General features: G+C 45.4%; 1 protein-coding gene across 1 annotated transcript in view; it reads left to right on the top strand.

Annotated features, from left to right (window-relative positions):
* KLHL17 (kelch like family member 17) overlaps nt 1-16,857 on the top strand; it is a 34,328-nt gene that overhangs the window by 16,545 nt on the left and 926 nt on the right. Inside the window, exons 4-11 of the mRNA XM_081016144.1 lie at nt 1,992-2,213; nt 3,692-3,808; nt 5,343-5,556; nt 7,014-7,158; nt 9,756-9,923; nt 13,012-13,100; nt 14,060-14,133; nt 15,496-15,677. Of these exons, the coding sequence (XP_080872270.1) occupies nt 1,992-2,213; nt 3,692-3,808; nt 5,343-5,556; nt 7,014-7,158; nt 9,756-9,923; nt 13,012-13,100; nt 14,060-14,133; nt 15,496-15,677 (1,211 nt within the window). The remainder of the gene's footprint in view (nt 1-1,991; nt 2,214-3,691; nt 3,809-5,342; nt 5,557-7,013; nt 7,159-9,755; nt 9,924-13,011; nt 13,101-14,059; nt 14,134-15,495; nt 15,678-16,857) is intronic.

The raw sequence follows: 16,857 nt of genomic DNA, 5'->3' as shown, positions 1-16,857 counted from the left end.
TGTACAAAAATAAACTTGAGTGGGGGCGGGAATCCTAACAGAAGATCCCCTAGACCCCACATCACCCCACCTCACCCCAGAAGAGCCCCACCCCAATGAGGACTGGGCCAGGGGACCTTTGCAGAAATGGGTGAGAGAAGGAATGGAATGGAGCATCTTGGATATGGGCAAGGAGCACTCCACATGGCCATATGAGGTTCCTGGGTCCGTCTTGTTTAATGTCTATTTATGTATCAAAACCAAATTGCAGTGGCACCTCCAGGCCCCTGAACCACAGATGCCTGTAATCTTATCACATTGCCCTCCCTGCAATTCCCGATGATGTCACATGATGGCTGGCCGGGGCTTTGTTTGCTGCTGGTCTTGCAGTGCTTCCAACAAGGCTGGCTCAGCTGGCCTGGAGCAACCCCTTCTCTCTTCCCATCTGTGGATCTCTCTTGGGTTTTTGTAGGTTCCTACCAGAAGGTGATGGCTGAAAGACTGCTCAGCGCAAAACCAGGATAATTGAGGGAAGCCTTGGTCCAAAGTAGAAGCTTCCCTGCTATGTTTGCGCTTACTGCCCAGCTTTCCATTTTAAAAAATGGAAAGAAAAATGATGACACACAACTTATTAAAATGCAAGAAGCAGAAGTGTTCTTAGTGCTATGGGGCTGGGGCACTCTTCTCTCCTGTAGCTTCCAGGACCTGGTATTCAGGAGCATTGCTTCCTCTGGCTATGGAGGCAGTGCAGAACCATCAGGGATAGAAGCCATTGATAGCCTTGCTTCCATGAATTTGTCCAATCCTCTTTGAAAGACATCCACGTTGGTGGCCATCACTGCCTCCAGTGGGAATGAGTTCTAGCAAGATCGGACCCTGCCCATCAGCTGGTGACACCTAAAGATGTTAGCTGATTGGCAGGTGGGTGTGCTTTTGGGAGGAAATTACTTCACAGGCCAATTTAGACCCCCTGGTGGGCCAAGATTGTTTCCTTGTGTGTGTTTTTCCCCTTTGGAAGATTTCTTAAATAAGTTTTCCAAAATTTCACACATACATTTCAATACATAATAAAAACGTTTTTTTTTTTTACTTCCCACTCCCTTTGCTTCCCTTTTTTCTCCCTCTGCTACATCCTGTCTTCTATCTCTTAAACCTTAACAAAACTACTATAATCTTTAATCCATTCTGTTGTTCATAATTCAAATCCTACTCGTGTGTTCGCCATACGATAATATTTCTCTAAATAATCCGAAAAGGGTTTCCATTCTTCCACAAAACCTTCATTGTTAGGTTCTCTTATTTTAGCTATTAAATTTGCCAATTCTGCATAATCCATCACCTCACTTATCCATTCAACTTTAGTGGGTATTTCTGCTGCTTTCCATTTTTGTGCATGGAGAACCCTAGCTGCAGTTGTTTCCTTGTTACATATATTGTACATGTCACTTTGTAAACAGCTTAGCAACTGTCTTTAAGTACATAGTAGTATATAAGGAGGCAGTGATGGTCACCAAGTTGGATAGCTTTAAAAGAGGATTAGACGCATTGATGGAGGAGAGGGCTAACGATGTCTACCAGCCGCAGTGGCTATGATCTGACTCCATAGTCAGCGGCAGCAGTGCTTCTTAATAGCAATTGTTGGAAACATCAGGAGGGGAGACTGCTCTTGCGCTTGAATACTGCTCACTGGTTTCCCACATGCATCTGGCCGGCCGCTGTGAGAACAGGATGCTAGACCAGGTGGGCTATCGGCCTGACCCAGCAGGGCTCTTCTTAAATATATTAAATAAAAATGGCCTGCAGCCTAAAGGCTCCCCACCCCTAGCGTCCTGGTTCAAGAACATGTTTGGAAAGTCCTTCTCTGTAGGTCTCAGCTTTTAAGATTGTTTCTTGCTGCCTGGAGAAGGATGGAGGAGGATGTTCCACGGTGGCATTAGGACCAGGAGTGTCAGGACCGGTGAGGGTTGGGGGGAATGAGATACCTCCCTGTGACAGGCTTTTTTGCCTTGCAGACACTGCTTCCTGCCGCCAGCCTCCTCCAGCTGAACGGGGTGCGGGATGCTTGCTGCAAGTTCCTGTTGAGCCAGCTGGACCCCTCCAACTGCCTGGGCATCCGGGGCTTCGCAGACACGCACTCCTGCAGCGACCTGTTGAAGTCGGCCCACAAATATGTCCTGCAGCACTTTGTGGATGTCTCCAAGACAGAAGAGTTCATGCTTCTGCCTCTCAAGCAGGTAAGAGATTGCACAGCCCTTTTCCCCCCTTGTGTGTCAGGTTTCGCGAATGGTACGACGCAGCACCAGGGTTCGCTCACCTGCTTGAGATTGAGGCTGCAATCTAGCTTTGCAAATGAAATCCACAAAACGTTTTAGTAGCACAAACTAAAGGTATAATGCAGGCTTCCTCAACCTTGGCCCTCCAGATGTTTTTGGCCTACAACTCCCATGATCCCTAGCTAGCAGGACCAGTGGTCAGGGATGATGGAAATTGTTGTCTCAAAACATCTGGAGGGCTGAGGTTGAGGAAGCCTGGTATAATGAGTGATCGATTTCCCCATCCCCCATGTTTGGTTTTGCACACAGACACTCAGTCCCATCAGTTTATGCAAATGTCTGGATTCAGTGGGAAACCAACACCATGAATGCTGTCCAAACACCCTGGTAAATAAATATGGCTAGAGTGAGTCTGGCTCAGGATAGCACAGCTTCCTGTGTAGTCCTAAAGGGTTAAAAAATTGAGGGAGGCAACTTCAGTGCCTCCAATCGCTTTTCCAAACCACAGGCCAAGCTTTGCAGCTGGTATAGGAAGAATGCATGTAAATACGTGCTGACCTAATGTGCTTCTTATGCAGTAAGAAAACACCAGTGTGCCTTCTCATTAAAACTCCTCCTGCGTTTCCATGAGGCCATTCCTGCCTTTGCTGGTGGCATCATGCCAGCTTCTCCTTGGACACTGTTGCCTATGCTTGGCAGGCACCACTGTGATGCCCTTTGTAGATGGGAAGCATTGGGAAGGGCTGTGTTTTTTGTTTTTAGTGGGGGGGAGGCGTGCTTTGCATGCAGAAGGTCCCAGGTTTAATATCCCCCAATCTGAAGTTCTGGAAAGCCACTGCTGGTCAGTGTAGACACTACTGAGCTAGATGGACCAATGGTCTGAGTATAAGGCAACTTCCTATGTCCCTATGGTTTATGTAGCTTAGTGGTAGAGCATCTGCTTTGCATGCAGAACCTTGATCCTTGGCACCTCCAGTTAAAAAGGCTCTCAAGTAGCAGTGAAGACCACTAGCTGAATCCTTGGGCAGCTGCTACCAGCGAAAGGGACCATTAGTGAGTTTAGATGAGGGATCAGTAACCTGCTAGGTGGTTTTCAAATATAAAACCAAGCACTAACCTATAAAGACCCATCATTAGCACACACAATAAAAGAACCCCATCCAAACACAAAAAATGGAACGTTCACGATTAGAATAACCAACAAGCAATCCCATTAAAACAGCAACATAGTTAAAGCAGTCTGCTGAGGTCCCAGTGAGCCTCTTCTAATGTTCTCATGTTGTTCTTATCTCAATCTCTTGATCTGGATCCTGCTTAGAAATGCTGGCGATTCTTGGGATCAACTTTGTTCAATTCCATTTTTCCAGTGCAGTGTCTGAAATAATCCAAATTTTCTATTCTTTTCGCCCCCCTCCACCCACCCCGGTCCTCCTCTACAGGTGCTAGATCTCATCTCCAGTGACAGCCTCAATGTGCCCTCAGAGGAGGAAGTCTATCGAGCTGTCTTGAGCTGGGTGAAGCATGATGTGGACAGTCGAAGGCAGCATATCCCTAGGGTACGTTGCTGTGCGGGTTTCGGTGCTGTTTGGGATGAATGTGGGAGGGAGGCTGCATGCTACATAGCCAAGAGTCTGCTATTTTCAGCTGACCCCCCAAATGGTGGTTGCTGGGTCTCCAGGCTCTCCTCCGTCCCTTCCTTGACCTCAGGCTGTGCTTCTGGGCAAGGTCAGGGACAAATCACTGCTTCCCTCCGCAAAGTTTGGAGAGGGGTGGGGTGGCTCATCCCTGCAGCTGCACCAGACTGCCTCAGTAGCCCAGCAACAAGGCCACCATTTCCAGGCTTTCTTTGCTAACTGCAAGCTGGAGCAGGTGCCAAGGATTCTCCCACAGTTGCACTGTTGGTTTAGAGCACCGTACAATGACGCGGGTGGCACTGTGGGTTAAACCACAGAGCCTAGGGCTTGCTAATCAGAAGGACGGCGGTTCGAATCCCCACAATGGGGTGAGCTCCCGTTGCTCGGTCCCTGCTCCTGCCAACCTAGCAGTTTGAAAGCACGTCAAAGTGCAAGTAGATAAATAGGTACCGCTCCAGCGGGAAGGTAAACGGCATTTCGGTGTGCTGCTCTGGTTCGCCAGAAGCAGCTTAGTCATGCTGGCCACATGACCAGGAAGCTGTACGCCAGCTCCCTCAGCCGATAAAGCGAGATGAGCGCCGCAACCCCAGAGTCGGTCACGACTGGACCTAATGGTCAGGGGTCCCTTTACCTTTACCTTACAATGACAAAAGTGATTCTTCCTCCTAGTTGTCCAGCTCCAAGCTAGAGAAGAAGGCTCTTATTTTACTCACCAAAAGAAACACTCGTTGTGAAAAACAGAATTATTGACCCCTCTGTATGACATAACTGCACAACTGATTTCAAAAACAGGACAGCCTTCTTTTTCCCCTACAGATGGATGCCATTCTAGAGACAGAGAGAAATAATGAATGGGTCATCTGATTTTATTCCGCTGTAGTTAAGAACAGGAAGGAATTCGTTTCAGTTGACATTTAAAAGCAAATCTATCTAATTTGCACTTTCTGAAACGATGCAGAAAGCAAAGCACAATCGTCCTCCGAAATGTGCAAATCTCTGAATTTCTCAGTGCAGTTCCCCTCACAGAGCAACATTTCTTAACGGTCAATCCTACTTTCTGGGGGACTCTGGAAATTGTAGCTAATAAGGGTTGCCTAACAACTCTCAGCGTTCTTAACAAACTACAGTTCCCAGGATGCTTTGCAGGGAGCCATGGCCATTTCAACCGGGGTAGCGGTTAGAGAGTTGGCCTTGGACCTGGATCAGCAGAGTTCAAATGGAGGGAAAAGGTGGGATATAAATACAATGAATAACTTGATACTGCTTTAATATATAGTGCAAATGAAGCCTTAGTTGGATGCAACCCTTAGTGCAAACAAGTTTGGGTAGATGCCCAAGGAGCAGGTTGTCTGAAAGTGACTCTGTTCTTGCATGATTCCAGTTCTAGACTCTTCCTTTTATTTTGTTCTTGTCCCCCCTCACACCCCGCCCCAACCTTCTTCTTTTTTCTCCCCAGCTCATGAAGTGTGTCCGGCTTCCCCTCCTAAGCCGTGACTTCTTGATGAGCAACGTCGACACAGAGCTGCTTGTGCGGCACCAGTCAGAATGCAAGGACCTTCTCATCGAAGCCCTCAAGTACCATCTCATGCCTGAGCAGAGAGGCGTCCTTAGTAACAGCCGAACGCGCCCCCGGCGTTGTGAGGGGGCCAGCACTGTGCTCTTTGCCGTGGGTAAGGAGGCTTGGCCAAGACCACGGAACTGGATGTTGGGGGTTGTGGGGAGAGGGGGGACTTCTGGAGGTTGGACAAAGGAAGGACTAGATGAGGGGAATGATTGTGCAGGTGGCACAACTTCCTGGCCTGTCATAACTGTTAAGCAAATTCACATAAGTAAAGCAAGCTGGAACACACAGAGAAAAATCCTGGTAACACTTTTCCTGAGCCAATTAGACAAAATCAGTGTATAATTTGAGAAGAAAGAAACAGAGAGGTTTTTGTCTTTTCTTAGTTCAGGCCTTATACAGAGCAGGGTTAGATATTCAACCAAACACAGGGAAAACTGCCTCACAACTGCACAGCCAGTCACAGCACATGCTACCTCATGAAAGCACAAGCTAAAGATCATGCTGCTCTGCCAGGTTGCTAAGCAAAACCTCCACCTATTCCCCCTTCCTTGGCTAGTTGATTAACACTTAACAGAATTTACCCTTAAGTTGTACACTGAATGTTCTCTGCTGTTGCACTTGCCACAATAACTGGCCGGCGGGCTATTCAATATATCATCTAGATCAGGCACGTCCAACTCAAAAGAGGCTGCGAGGGGTGAGGCCAAAGTTGTCAAGCTTTTTTTGGAGAGGGGAAGATCTAACTATATTTTAGTTTCCTAACTTGTCAGCTACATACAGCATACAATTAAATACCACCCATTTGACACAGTGGAGGAACAGAGCGATGGTGGAGGGAGGCAGGGATTTTCACTGCATTGCTTTTCACAACTGCCAATCGAGAGGGATCCCGTGATCAACCAAGATCAGCCGGGGATCGACCTGTCGATTGGTTGACCAGTTGGACATCACTGATGTAGATGATGGAGAATGATGATGGGAGTTAAGAGTCCCAACAACATATGAAGGATGACAGATTCCTCATTCTCTCTGTAGAACCAGAGCCTACCTGTTGGATGCTATTACTTGCTTCCATTGGGATCCTCCCCGCTACCCTGCTGGGGCTTGTTCAGCACCCCCTGGTCACCTCCTACCATCCCTCCATGTTTCCTCACAACTTTAATGGGACTTTACATCATGTCTGGATGATAGTACATTGTACAGTCTCTGGGGAGCCAAATCCAGTCCTTCAGATTCTCTGTGTGGCCCTCTCCCCAGGCTGTACCCCTAATTTGGCCTGCTTTGCACCCCAAGCATTTTTGCAGCCCACCTAAGCAGCAGCTTATCAGGTGCCAGGAGTCAAAGGCTAAGAGCCAGACATTTGCAAACCACTGACTTGCAGGGGGCAGCCTTCAGGCCTCAGGCTCACCTATAGGACTGCCTATAGCCCAGTCCTGACAGGAGGTTGCCTCAGAAACAGCTGTGTGAACTGAGCCCCGAGATGAGCTTGCAGAGAGCCCCTTGGCCTTACCCCCCCTGGCCTTCCAGCTTGTCACTTTCTCCCCGCTTTCTGTTTTTGTGCAGGTGGCGGCAGCCTCTTTGCCATCCATGGTGACTGTGAGGCCTACGACACCAGGACAGACCGCTGGCACATGGTGGCTTCGATGTCCACTCGCCGGGCCAGGGTGGGCGTTGCTGCCATTGGGAACAAGCTGTATGCTGTGGGCGGGTAAGGAGGAATTCTCAGCCACTCTCACCTGCCCCCCACCCCCATGGCTGTCATCACATAATTTAAAGGGAGCAATAGATGTAAGGGAGGGAGAATTTCGTATTTATGGAACCCGGCCTGGTGATTATCAGCTAGTGGTAACGCAGAAGCAGACGTTTTCATTGGTAGCTCCAGTGTTGTGGAACGCATTCCCTGTTGCATCTGCCAGCTTTTGAAGACACACCTGTTTACACAGGCATTAGTCTGATTTCTTGACCAGAGTGCCCTGTTTTAATTGCTGTTTTGGTTTAATTGTTTATTTTGATTGTGGATGTTTGTTTTTTTAAATATATTTTTCATTGAAAATTTTCAACATAAAATACAATAAGAATCAAACTAATATACAGAACAATAATATTTTAGAAACCAGAAGGGAAAAAAGAAAGGAAAGAAAGAAAAAAGAAATACAGTGGTACCTTGGTTTAAGAAAGCTTAGTTTATGAACAACTTGGATTAAGAATGCTGCAAACCCAGAAGTAGGTGTTTTGGTTTGTGAACTTTGCCTTGGAAGCAGAACATGTTTCGCTTCCTGTTGAGTGTGTTCCATTTGTAAATTGAGTCCCCCCCACTACGGGAAAGCGCACCTTGGTTTAAGAATGCTTTGGTTTAAGAACGGACTTCCGGAACAGATTAAGTTCATAAACCAAGGTACCACTGTACTTATAAGGCCAATGACGGTATTTATATCATAAATATCCTGTCATTTATCCACAGGCAGAGAGGTAAACCCTTGTTTTGATTGTGAATGTTTAGGTTTTTAATGTTTTAATGGGATTATTTTACCGTGCATTTTAGTTGTGGATGTTGATATGTTTGTGTAGCTGTCTTTTTTATAACTTGTAAACCCCTTAGAAGCCCATTTTGGTATGAAGTGATAAATATGTATTATTCTTATTCTTATTAGCATTTGGTTGGCTCCAATGTTAGATCTAATCAGAGTAGACCCATTGAAGTTAAGGGACATGACTAACTTGGATCTACTCTGAGTAGCACTTAGTTGGATGCAACCCATGTATCCTGATTTAGGAGCCAGCAGCAAAAGGCAGAGATGATTGGGAGGGGTGTCATTATTCAGACTGCATTTTCCTAATGTCTCCATTTTAAAAGATCTCATGTCTGAGAACTTGGACAGCTGCTACCAGCTACAGGTAGGTAGCTGTGTTGGTCTGCCGTAGTCGAAACAAAACAAAAAAATTCCTTCCAGTAGCACCTTAGAGACCAACTAAGTTAGTTATTGGTATGAGCTTTCGTGTGCACGCACACTTCTTCAGATACCTCTTCAGCTGCTGCCAGTCAAAGCATAAGAACATAGAACTAGCCAGCTGCTGTTATTTATTTCCCACCCTTTACCCTAAAGTCCTAGGGCATGTCACAACAATTTACCGTATTTTTCGCTCTATAACACGCACCCAACCATAACATGCACATAGTTTTTAGAGGAGGAAAACAAGGAAAAAATATTCAAAACGAAACAGTGGCTGTATGATTTTTGTGATTCATGCTGTGGCCACAGACATGTGATCTGACAGTGAGTTTGGAGTAGCCCAATGCAAAAATCCTGAGGATCCATGTGGATCCATGCTTTGTAACCACGTTTTTGCACCACTGCGGCCCCAGGCAACAGTGGGTGCGGGGGTTTTTTTGGTGCAAGATGTAGCCATGGACATGCTATGTGATCTGATGGTGAATTTGGGGTGACCCAGTGCAAAAATCCTGAGGATCCATGTGTATCCATGCTTTGTAACCACGTTTTAAGTGGGGAGGGAAGGAAAAGCACTCAAGGGACAAGGAGCACGCGTGGGGTGTGTGGAGAAGGATGCTGCTAATAATGCAGAAGAGGGGTTTAAGGGGAGAAGGAACATGCGTGGGGTGGGTGGGGAAGGATGCTGCTAATAATGAAGAAGAGGGGTATAAGGGGAGAAGGCTCCTCTCCTCTCCCACTTTGCTCCTTTAAAGCAAGCAGGCTCTGCTTTTCTTCCTCCTCCCCGCTCATCCCCGGCTTAGCGAGCTGAAAAACTTTGCTGCTATGTAGCGAGCTGAGTGGGGAGGAGAGAGGGACAGAGAGCCTGCTTGCTTTAAAGGAGCCAACCGGACTCCTCTCCCTCTTTGCTCCTTTAAAGAAGCAGGCTCTCTGTCCCTCTCTTCTCCCCACTCAGCAACTCTTCTCCCGCTTTGCTGTTTCAAAGCGAGCCACGGAGGAGGGAAGGAAAGGGAACCATGGATCCTCTGCTCACGACTGCAGCAGATCCCCCCGCCACCCGTAGGCATTCCCTCCATAACACGCACAGACATTTCTCCTTACTTTCTAGGAGGAAAAAAGTGAGTGTTATGGTGCAAAAAACACGGTAAAACAACAACATTAAAAACAGTTTAAAACCAGAAGAACAGGGTAGGTCCTAAATATATACATCTCAACAGTATATTTTTTATGCTGGAAAATGTTTGTAGTATTTTTTATAATTTTATCAAATGATATTTTACAGAAAAGTATTTTAAAATTCTAAAACTATAAATATGTTAATATATTCAATAGTAACGCTAGCTCTGTTTCACTGCAGCTACGATGGGACCTCTGACTTGGCCACAGTGGAGTCTTACGATCCCGTCACCAACTCGTGGCAGACGGAGGTTTCCATGGGGACCAGGCGGAGCTGTTTAGGGGTGGCAGCACTGCATGGACTCCTCTACGCTGCTGGAGGGTATGATGGAGCCTCGTGCCTCAACAGGTAAGAGGGCTTATTGGCTTATTTGCCATTCACCTTGCCCCCCTCATTCCCAGAGTGGTTTAACAATCAATCACTCTTCTTAGGGAACTCTGGGAGTTGTAGCTTTGTTGGGGGGAATAGGGGGTCTCCTGACAACTCTCAGCACCCTTAAACAAACTACAGCACCCATAATTCTTTTGGGGGGAAGACATGGCTGTTTAAAGTGGTATCACAGCACTTTAAATGTATGGTGTGAATGTGGCCCCGGTGTGATGCAAACCCGTTGAAATTCACGAACAAGGCTAATTTCAGGGGTTCCACTCTTGAGTAAAACCTAGTTGGATACAACTGAAAACAATTGAAATTACAAGTTTCTTATAGCTAGGAAAAATGCCATCTGACCATATTTTTTTTTTTTTAATAATTTTTTATTAAGGTTTTAAACAAACAAAAAAGAAAAACAACACACACAAAAAACAATACCTAACTTAACAATAAAAACACAAAACATAACAATTAAAAACAAACTCTCTTTTCCATTTCCAATTTTAAATTACTTATTTTCTGGACTTCCTCATACCTCCCTCTTTTGTATTCCAATCCACATTATTTGTCCAGCAGTTTCTTTTCCACTTTTTTAATCTCAATCTTTAATTTAATAAAACGTTAAAATATGTAACTTCAACTTTTTTAAACCTAATCCTTGATCTTAATGTCATATAACTTTAAATTTTTCCCTTTTATTATCAAATTTCCATTTCTTTAAACATCTTTAATCTTGATCTTTAATCTTAATCTATCCTTAACTTTAACCTGTACAGCTGGAAACCACTTGTTTTCAGTCCAACATCACTCTAACATTCCTTAATTTTGCAGTGTTTCTGAAGATAGTCTTTGAATTTCTTCCAGTCTTCCTCCATCGACTCTTCTCCCTGGTCACGGATTCTACCAGTCATTTCCGCCAATTCCATATAGTCCATAAGTTTCATCTGCCATTCCTCCAGCGTGGGAAGTTCTTGTGTCTTCCAATACTTTGCGATGAGTATTCTTGCTGCTGTTGTTGCATACATAAAGAAAGTTCTATCCTTTTTTAACACCATTTGGCCTACTATGCCCAGGAGAAAGGCCTCTGGTTTCTTGGGGAAGGTATACTTAAATACCTTTTTTAATTCATTATATATCATTTCCCAGAAAGCCTTAATCTTTGGGCACGTCCACCAAAGGTGAAAAAATGTACCTTCAATTTCTTTACATTTCCAACATTTGTTATCAGGCAAGTGATAGATTTTCGCAAGCTTGACTGGGGTTATGTACCACCTGTATATCATTTTCATAATATTCTCTCTTAAGGCATTACATGCCGTAAATTTCATACCTGTGGTCCATAACTGTTCCCAGTCAGCAAACATAATGTTATGACCAACGTCCTGTGCCCATTTAATCATAGCCGATTTTACCGTTTCATCTTGAGTATTCCATTTCAGCAGCAGGTTATACATTCTTGACAAATTCTTGGTATTGGGTTCTAACAATTCTGTTTCTAATTTGGATCTTTCCACCTGGAAGCCAATTTTCCTGTCCACTTTAAATACCTCCATTATTTGATAATAATGAAGCCAGTCTCGCACTTTGTTTTTTAGTTTTTCAAAACTCTGCAATTTCAGTCTATCTCCGTCTTGTTCCAAAATTTCCCAATATTTCGGCCATTTGACCTCCATATTGACCTTTTTCAAGGCTTTCGCTTCCATTGGTGACAGCCACCTTGGGGTTTTATTTTCTAGCAAATCCTTATATCTTATCCAGACATTAAACAGCGCTTTCCTGACAATGTGGTTTTTAAATGCTTTATGTGCTTTGACCTTATCATACCATAAATATGCATGCCATCCAAATACATTATTAAAACCTTCTAGATCCAAAATGTCAGTGTTTTCAAGAAGTAGCCATTCTTTCAACCAGCAAAAAGCTGCTGATTCATAGTACAGTTTAAGGTCTGGCAGGGCAAATCCACCTCTTTCCTTTGCATCTGTTAATATTTTAAATTTTATTCTGGGTTTCTTGCCCTGCCAGACAAATTTAGAAATATCTTTCTGCCACCCCTTGAAACAATCCATTTTGTCCACGATCTGCAAAGTTTGAAACAAAAACAACATTCTGGGCAATACATTCATCTTTATCGCAGCAATACGGCCTAGCAGTGAAAGCTTCAAATTTGACCAAATTTCTAAATCTTTTTTCACTTCTGACCAACATTTTTCATAATTATCTTTAAATAAATTCCCATTTTTTGCTGTCATGTTAATCCCCAAGTATTTAACTTTCTTAACCACTGTTAAACCTGTCTCATTCTGAAACCTCTCTCTTTCAAACGATGTTAAATTTTTCTCTAAAACCTTGGTTTTTGCCTTGTTCAATTTAAATCCTGCCACTTGACCAAATTCTTGAATCAGTTCTAAAACCCTTTTTGTACTAGATTCTGGCTCCTGTAACGTCAATACTAAGTCATCTGCAAATGGCCTCAATTTATAGTGTTTAATTCCGACCTGTATACCTTTAACCATCTGGTCCCTTCTAATCATATTCAGCAGAACCTCCAGGAATATTTCTTAAATAAGAGAATATATGCAGGCAACTCCAACTTATGCACCTTTAACTTCTGCGCATTCAGCTTTATGCGCATGACAAGAAGATAACAAAAGATTTAAAAGGGGGGGGGGACCCTCTGGCAATCCCACCCACCATTGCACCCAATGTAGTTTGGCTTTACAAACTATCCCCAGAACATAACCTCTGTGTAAGTTGAGAGTTGCCTGTGGGTGGATGGTTGGGTTGCATCCAATACTAGTCCTACTCAGAGCCAACCCGTTGAAGTTAATGGACTTGACCAATAAGTCCATTAATTTCCACAGATCTACTTTGAGTATGACTTGTATACATATTATCTTAAAAGTTCACATTCAAGTAATTAATGGGTAAAGATCCAGTTCTCCAAAAACTTGTCTACTGCTATTCCGTCCCTCTCTCGGTTTTTTTGTTTTACAATGCATCTGTTTGGTCACCATAACTATTAACCATATTCTACTTATTCCTCTCTCTTGACCTGCCTCAGTGCTGAAAGATATGACCCCCTAACAGGCACCTGGACATCCATCGCAGCCATGAGCACCAGAAGGAGATACGTCCGTGTGGCAACTCTTGGTAAGTCTGGCTAGTAAATTAGAGAGAGAGAGAGAGAGAGAGAGAGAGAGAGAACACTTGCTGTTCTAAGAACATACCAGAATAACAGGCTTGGCACTTTCCCAAAGCAATTGTGTGAAATAGTTTTATCCAGTATGCTGGCCTACTTTTGTCCTTGGCTCCGCCTTCCAATGGGATGTGGCCCCTGAAAGGCTGCCCAGAAGGGATTGTGGCTCTCAGGTTGAAACCAACCCCTGCTTTGAAGCACTAAGCACCACAGTAAGTTCCATAGCTGCTTGATGGAGAACCTCAGCTGTGGAATGGCTCCTTTTGGGCTTTCTGTACAGATTTTTTTTGCGTGTGCCATGCGTTCTTCCTTCCGCTCCAGTTTGCTGACCTCCAAGCCCCAGGGACTTCTTAGTCATTCCCCTTCCACTCATGCGTGCTGCCTGCTGTCGTCATGGCACCGCATGCCTGGCCTGCCACTTGCTCTGCACCTGTCCAAAAAGCAAACTTAATCCTAACAGCAGGCGGCCTTGTTTAGGCTGCTGCCTCGCTCTCACGGAACAGTTCAGAAGCTGCCTTGTGAATGTTTAATGTCCCCTTGCACCAGATGAAGCCTCTGCAAAGTGGCCGGAAGGAACGTCTGTGTGTGTGTGTGTGTGTGTGTGTGTGTTTTCACGCTCCATGAGGTAATCTCTCCCCAGAGGAGCCTGCCTTGGCTGCTCAGTCCTTGTGGCCTGGTGTTTTTCTGTACACTCATCTTTTTATTGGGCCTAGCACCCGTTCCAAGGCTTTAAACTGTCGTTTACCCCTCACAGAGCTACCACTCCCAGCACCCTTGTCAAACTACAGTTCCCAGGTTTCTTTTGGGAAAGGCAAGTGCTTCAAATGTATGGATTGAATGTGTGTTTTGCGGCATATTTATGCATGGGTTGTATGTATGTGTGTGTGTTTTTCATCTTCTTCTTCTTCTGCAGATGGCAACCTCTATGCTGTTGGGGGATATGATAGTTCATCACACCTGGCAACTGTGGAAAAATATGAGCCACAGGTAAACAGGAAGCAGCAAAGCACTGAGGGTTATTGGGAGAAGAATGGGAAGTTTTGGATATACCGTAGCTGGGATGGTGATGGAGCCACTGAGAGTGGGCTGAAAGGAAAATCGGGGGGGGGGGGGCAGGCTGCAAAGATGAATTGCAATGAGAACTTATGAGCAGCAGGTGACAGAAAGCCCTGCAGGACTTCTGCCTTCCAGTGTGTGCCTTTACTACTACTACTACTAATAATAAATTTTATTTATACCCCGCTCTCCCCAGCCAAGGCCAGGCTCAGGACGGCTAACAAGCAATAATAAAAACAAGTTGAATGAATACAACTTAAAAAACAAGATTAAAATACAACATTAAAACGTTAAAATGCAGCCTCATCACAGGAGGAGAAAGGAAAAAGAAAGAGGGGGATGGAATCAAATTGACTCCAAGCCAAAGGCCAGGCGGAACAACTCTGTCTTACAGGCCCTGCGGAAAGAAATCAGATCCTGCAGGGCCCTGGTCTCATGAGACAGAGCGTTCCACCAGGCCGGAGCCAGTGTTGAAAAAGCCCTGGCTCTGGTTGAGTCTAATCTAACTTCCTTAGGGCCCGGGACCTCTAGGGTGTTGCTGTTTATGGACCTTAAGGTCCTCCGTGGGGCATACTACACCCAAAAGGAGAAAATAACCTAGCCATATACTGTACTGTATTTGTGCAAGGCCATCACCATGCTGGCGATGGGCTGAGCATGCTCCAGGTTGTGGGAAAGATTGGAGACAATGGGTGATGGGGTGAGTGAGCAGGGCTGCAGGTGAGTGAGCTGGGCTTGTGATGGGAGGAGGCCTGCAAGAAGGGGGGGGCAGGTGGCGTGAGAGAAAGAGGGGCAGCGGCCGAGCAAGCAGGGCTTGCAGCAGTGAGCTGAAGAAGGCAAGTGAGCCATGGGCATAATAGCCCAGCAACTTGGGTTTGCAGCAGCAGATCAGGTCAAGCGAGAGGGGCAGCACATGGAGTGGGGGTAGGGGGTTTGGCGAGCAAAGCAAGCAGGGGAGTCAGCCCCTCATGTGGCTCATAAGAAGAACAGTCTCCTAGGCCCATGTAGTCTTGCATCCTGTTAACCCAGTTGCCAGCCAAATGCCTCTGCGATATCCGAAAGCAGGACCTGAGCGCGGCAGCATTTCCCCAATTGTGGCTCCTAGCAGTTGGTATTCAGATGCACCCTGCCTCTGATAGTGGAGATAGAGCATAGCCATTGTTGCTCCAGGTATCTATGTAGTGTGGCTGAGTTATACTTTTAAGTTTTATATTATTGCTATTTTTAATCTATAGATATGTATGTATGTATGTATGTATGTATGTATATGTTTCCTTTGCTGTTCCCTGCCAGATCAATACATGGACTCCAATTGCCAACATGCTGAGCCGCCGCAGCAGTGCCGGCGTGGCTGTTTTGGAAGGGATGCTTTACGTGGCAGGAGGCAATGATGGGACAAGTTGCCTTAACTCGGTGGAGCGCTACAATCCAAAAACGAACACTTGGGAAAGTGTGGCACCCATGAACATCCGGAGGTAGGGAGCAGCATATCCCAAAGAGAGGCTGCGGATGGGCTGCAGTGTCACAAGCCACCCTTCAGGGCAAGGATTCCCAAACTGAATGAAGGTTCATGCACTTCATTCAGGTGGTAGGCAACATGCCTGTAAAAAAATGCAATTAAAAATCATCTTGAGCAGGCGGAAAAAGGCAGTAAGTGGTCTGTCAAGACCCTCAACCATGTTCAAGTGAACGTAATAACAGCTCGCTGGCTCAGGCCAATCTAGTCCTTTATGCAATCCTCAAGGTGGCCAACCAGGTGCCTGTTATGTGAAACCTGCAAGCAGGACCAGAGCCCTCTCCCCTCCTGCGGTTTCTGGCATCTGGTACAGTGGTACCTCGGGTTACATATGCTTCAGGTTACATACGTTTCAGGTTACAGACTCCGCTAACCCAGAAATAGTGTTTCAGGTTAAGAACTTTGCTTCAGGATGAGAACAGAAATTGTGCTCCGGCAGCACGGCGGCAGCAGGAGGCCCCATTAGCTAAAGTGGTGCTTCAGGTTAAGAACAGTTTCAGGTTAAGAACGGACCTCCGGAACGAATTAAGTACTTAACCCGAGGTACCACTGTATTCAGAAGCATCACTGCATCTGACCGTTGAGGCAGACCACAGTCATCAGCAATTGCAGCCATTGACTGCCCTCTCCTCTGTGCATTTGTCTAATCCTCTTTAAAAGCCATCATTGACTCCTGTGCCATAGTTTAACCATGAGCTGTGTGACAAAATGCTTTTTTTATCTGTCCTGAAACTTCCAACATTCAGCTTCATTGGAAGTCCACAAGTTCTAGTGTGATGAGAGAGGGCGGAAAACATTTCCCTGTGCCCCTTCTCCACGCCATGTGTCATTTCACAAGCTTCTATCACTTCTCCTCTTGCTCACCATTTTATAAAAACTAAAAAGTTCCAGCAGCTGCGACCTTTCTTCATACGGGAGTCGCTCCACTCCTTTGATCATTTCAGTCACCCTTTTCTGAATAGTTTGCAACTCTACAAGTGGTCCATGGGAAAAAAAGTCAGGGGACGTGATGACCAGATTCCTCGCGAGCCGTAGCGTAAAACAAGAAGAGTGGCAAGCCATGTTTGGTCATCTGCTGCTTGTTTCCTGTGTACAAATTAAATCCAGTGCCACCTAGTGGCCAAATTGCAGAATGACAC

Source organism: Podarcis pityusensis (genome assembly GCF_964106645.2).
Source record: "Podarcis pityusensis genome assembly, chromosome: 8".
In the NCBI taxonomy this organism is placed as follows: domain Eukaryota; kingdom Metazoa; phylum Chordata; class Lepidosauria; order Squamata; family Lacertidae; genus Podarcis; species Podarcis pityusensis.
This window is presented reverse-complemented; position numbering and strand designations above follow the sequence as displayed.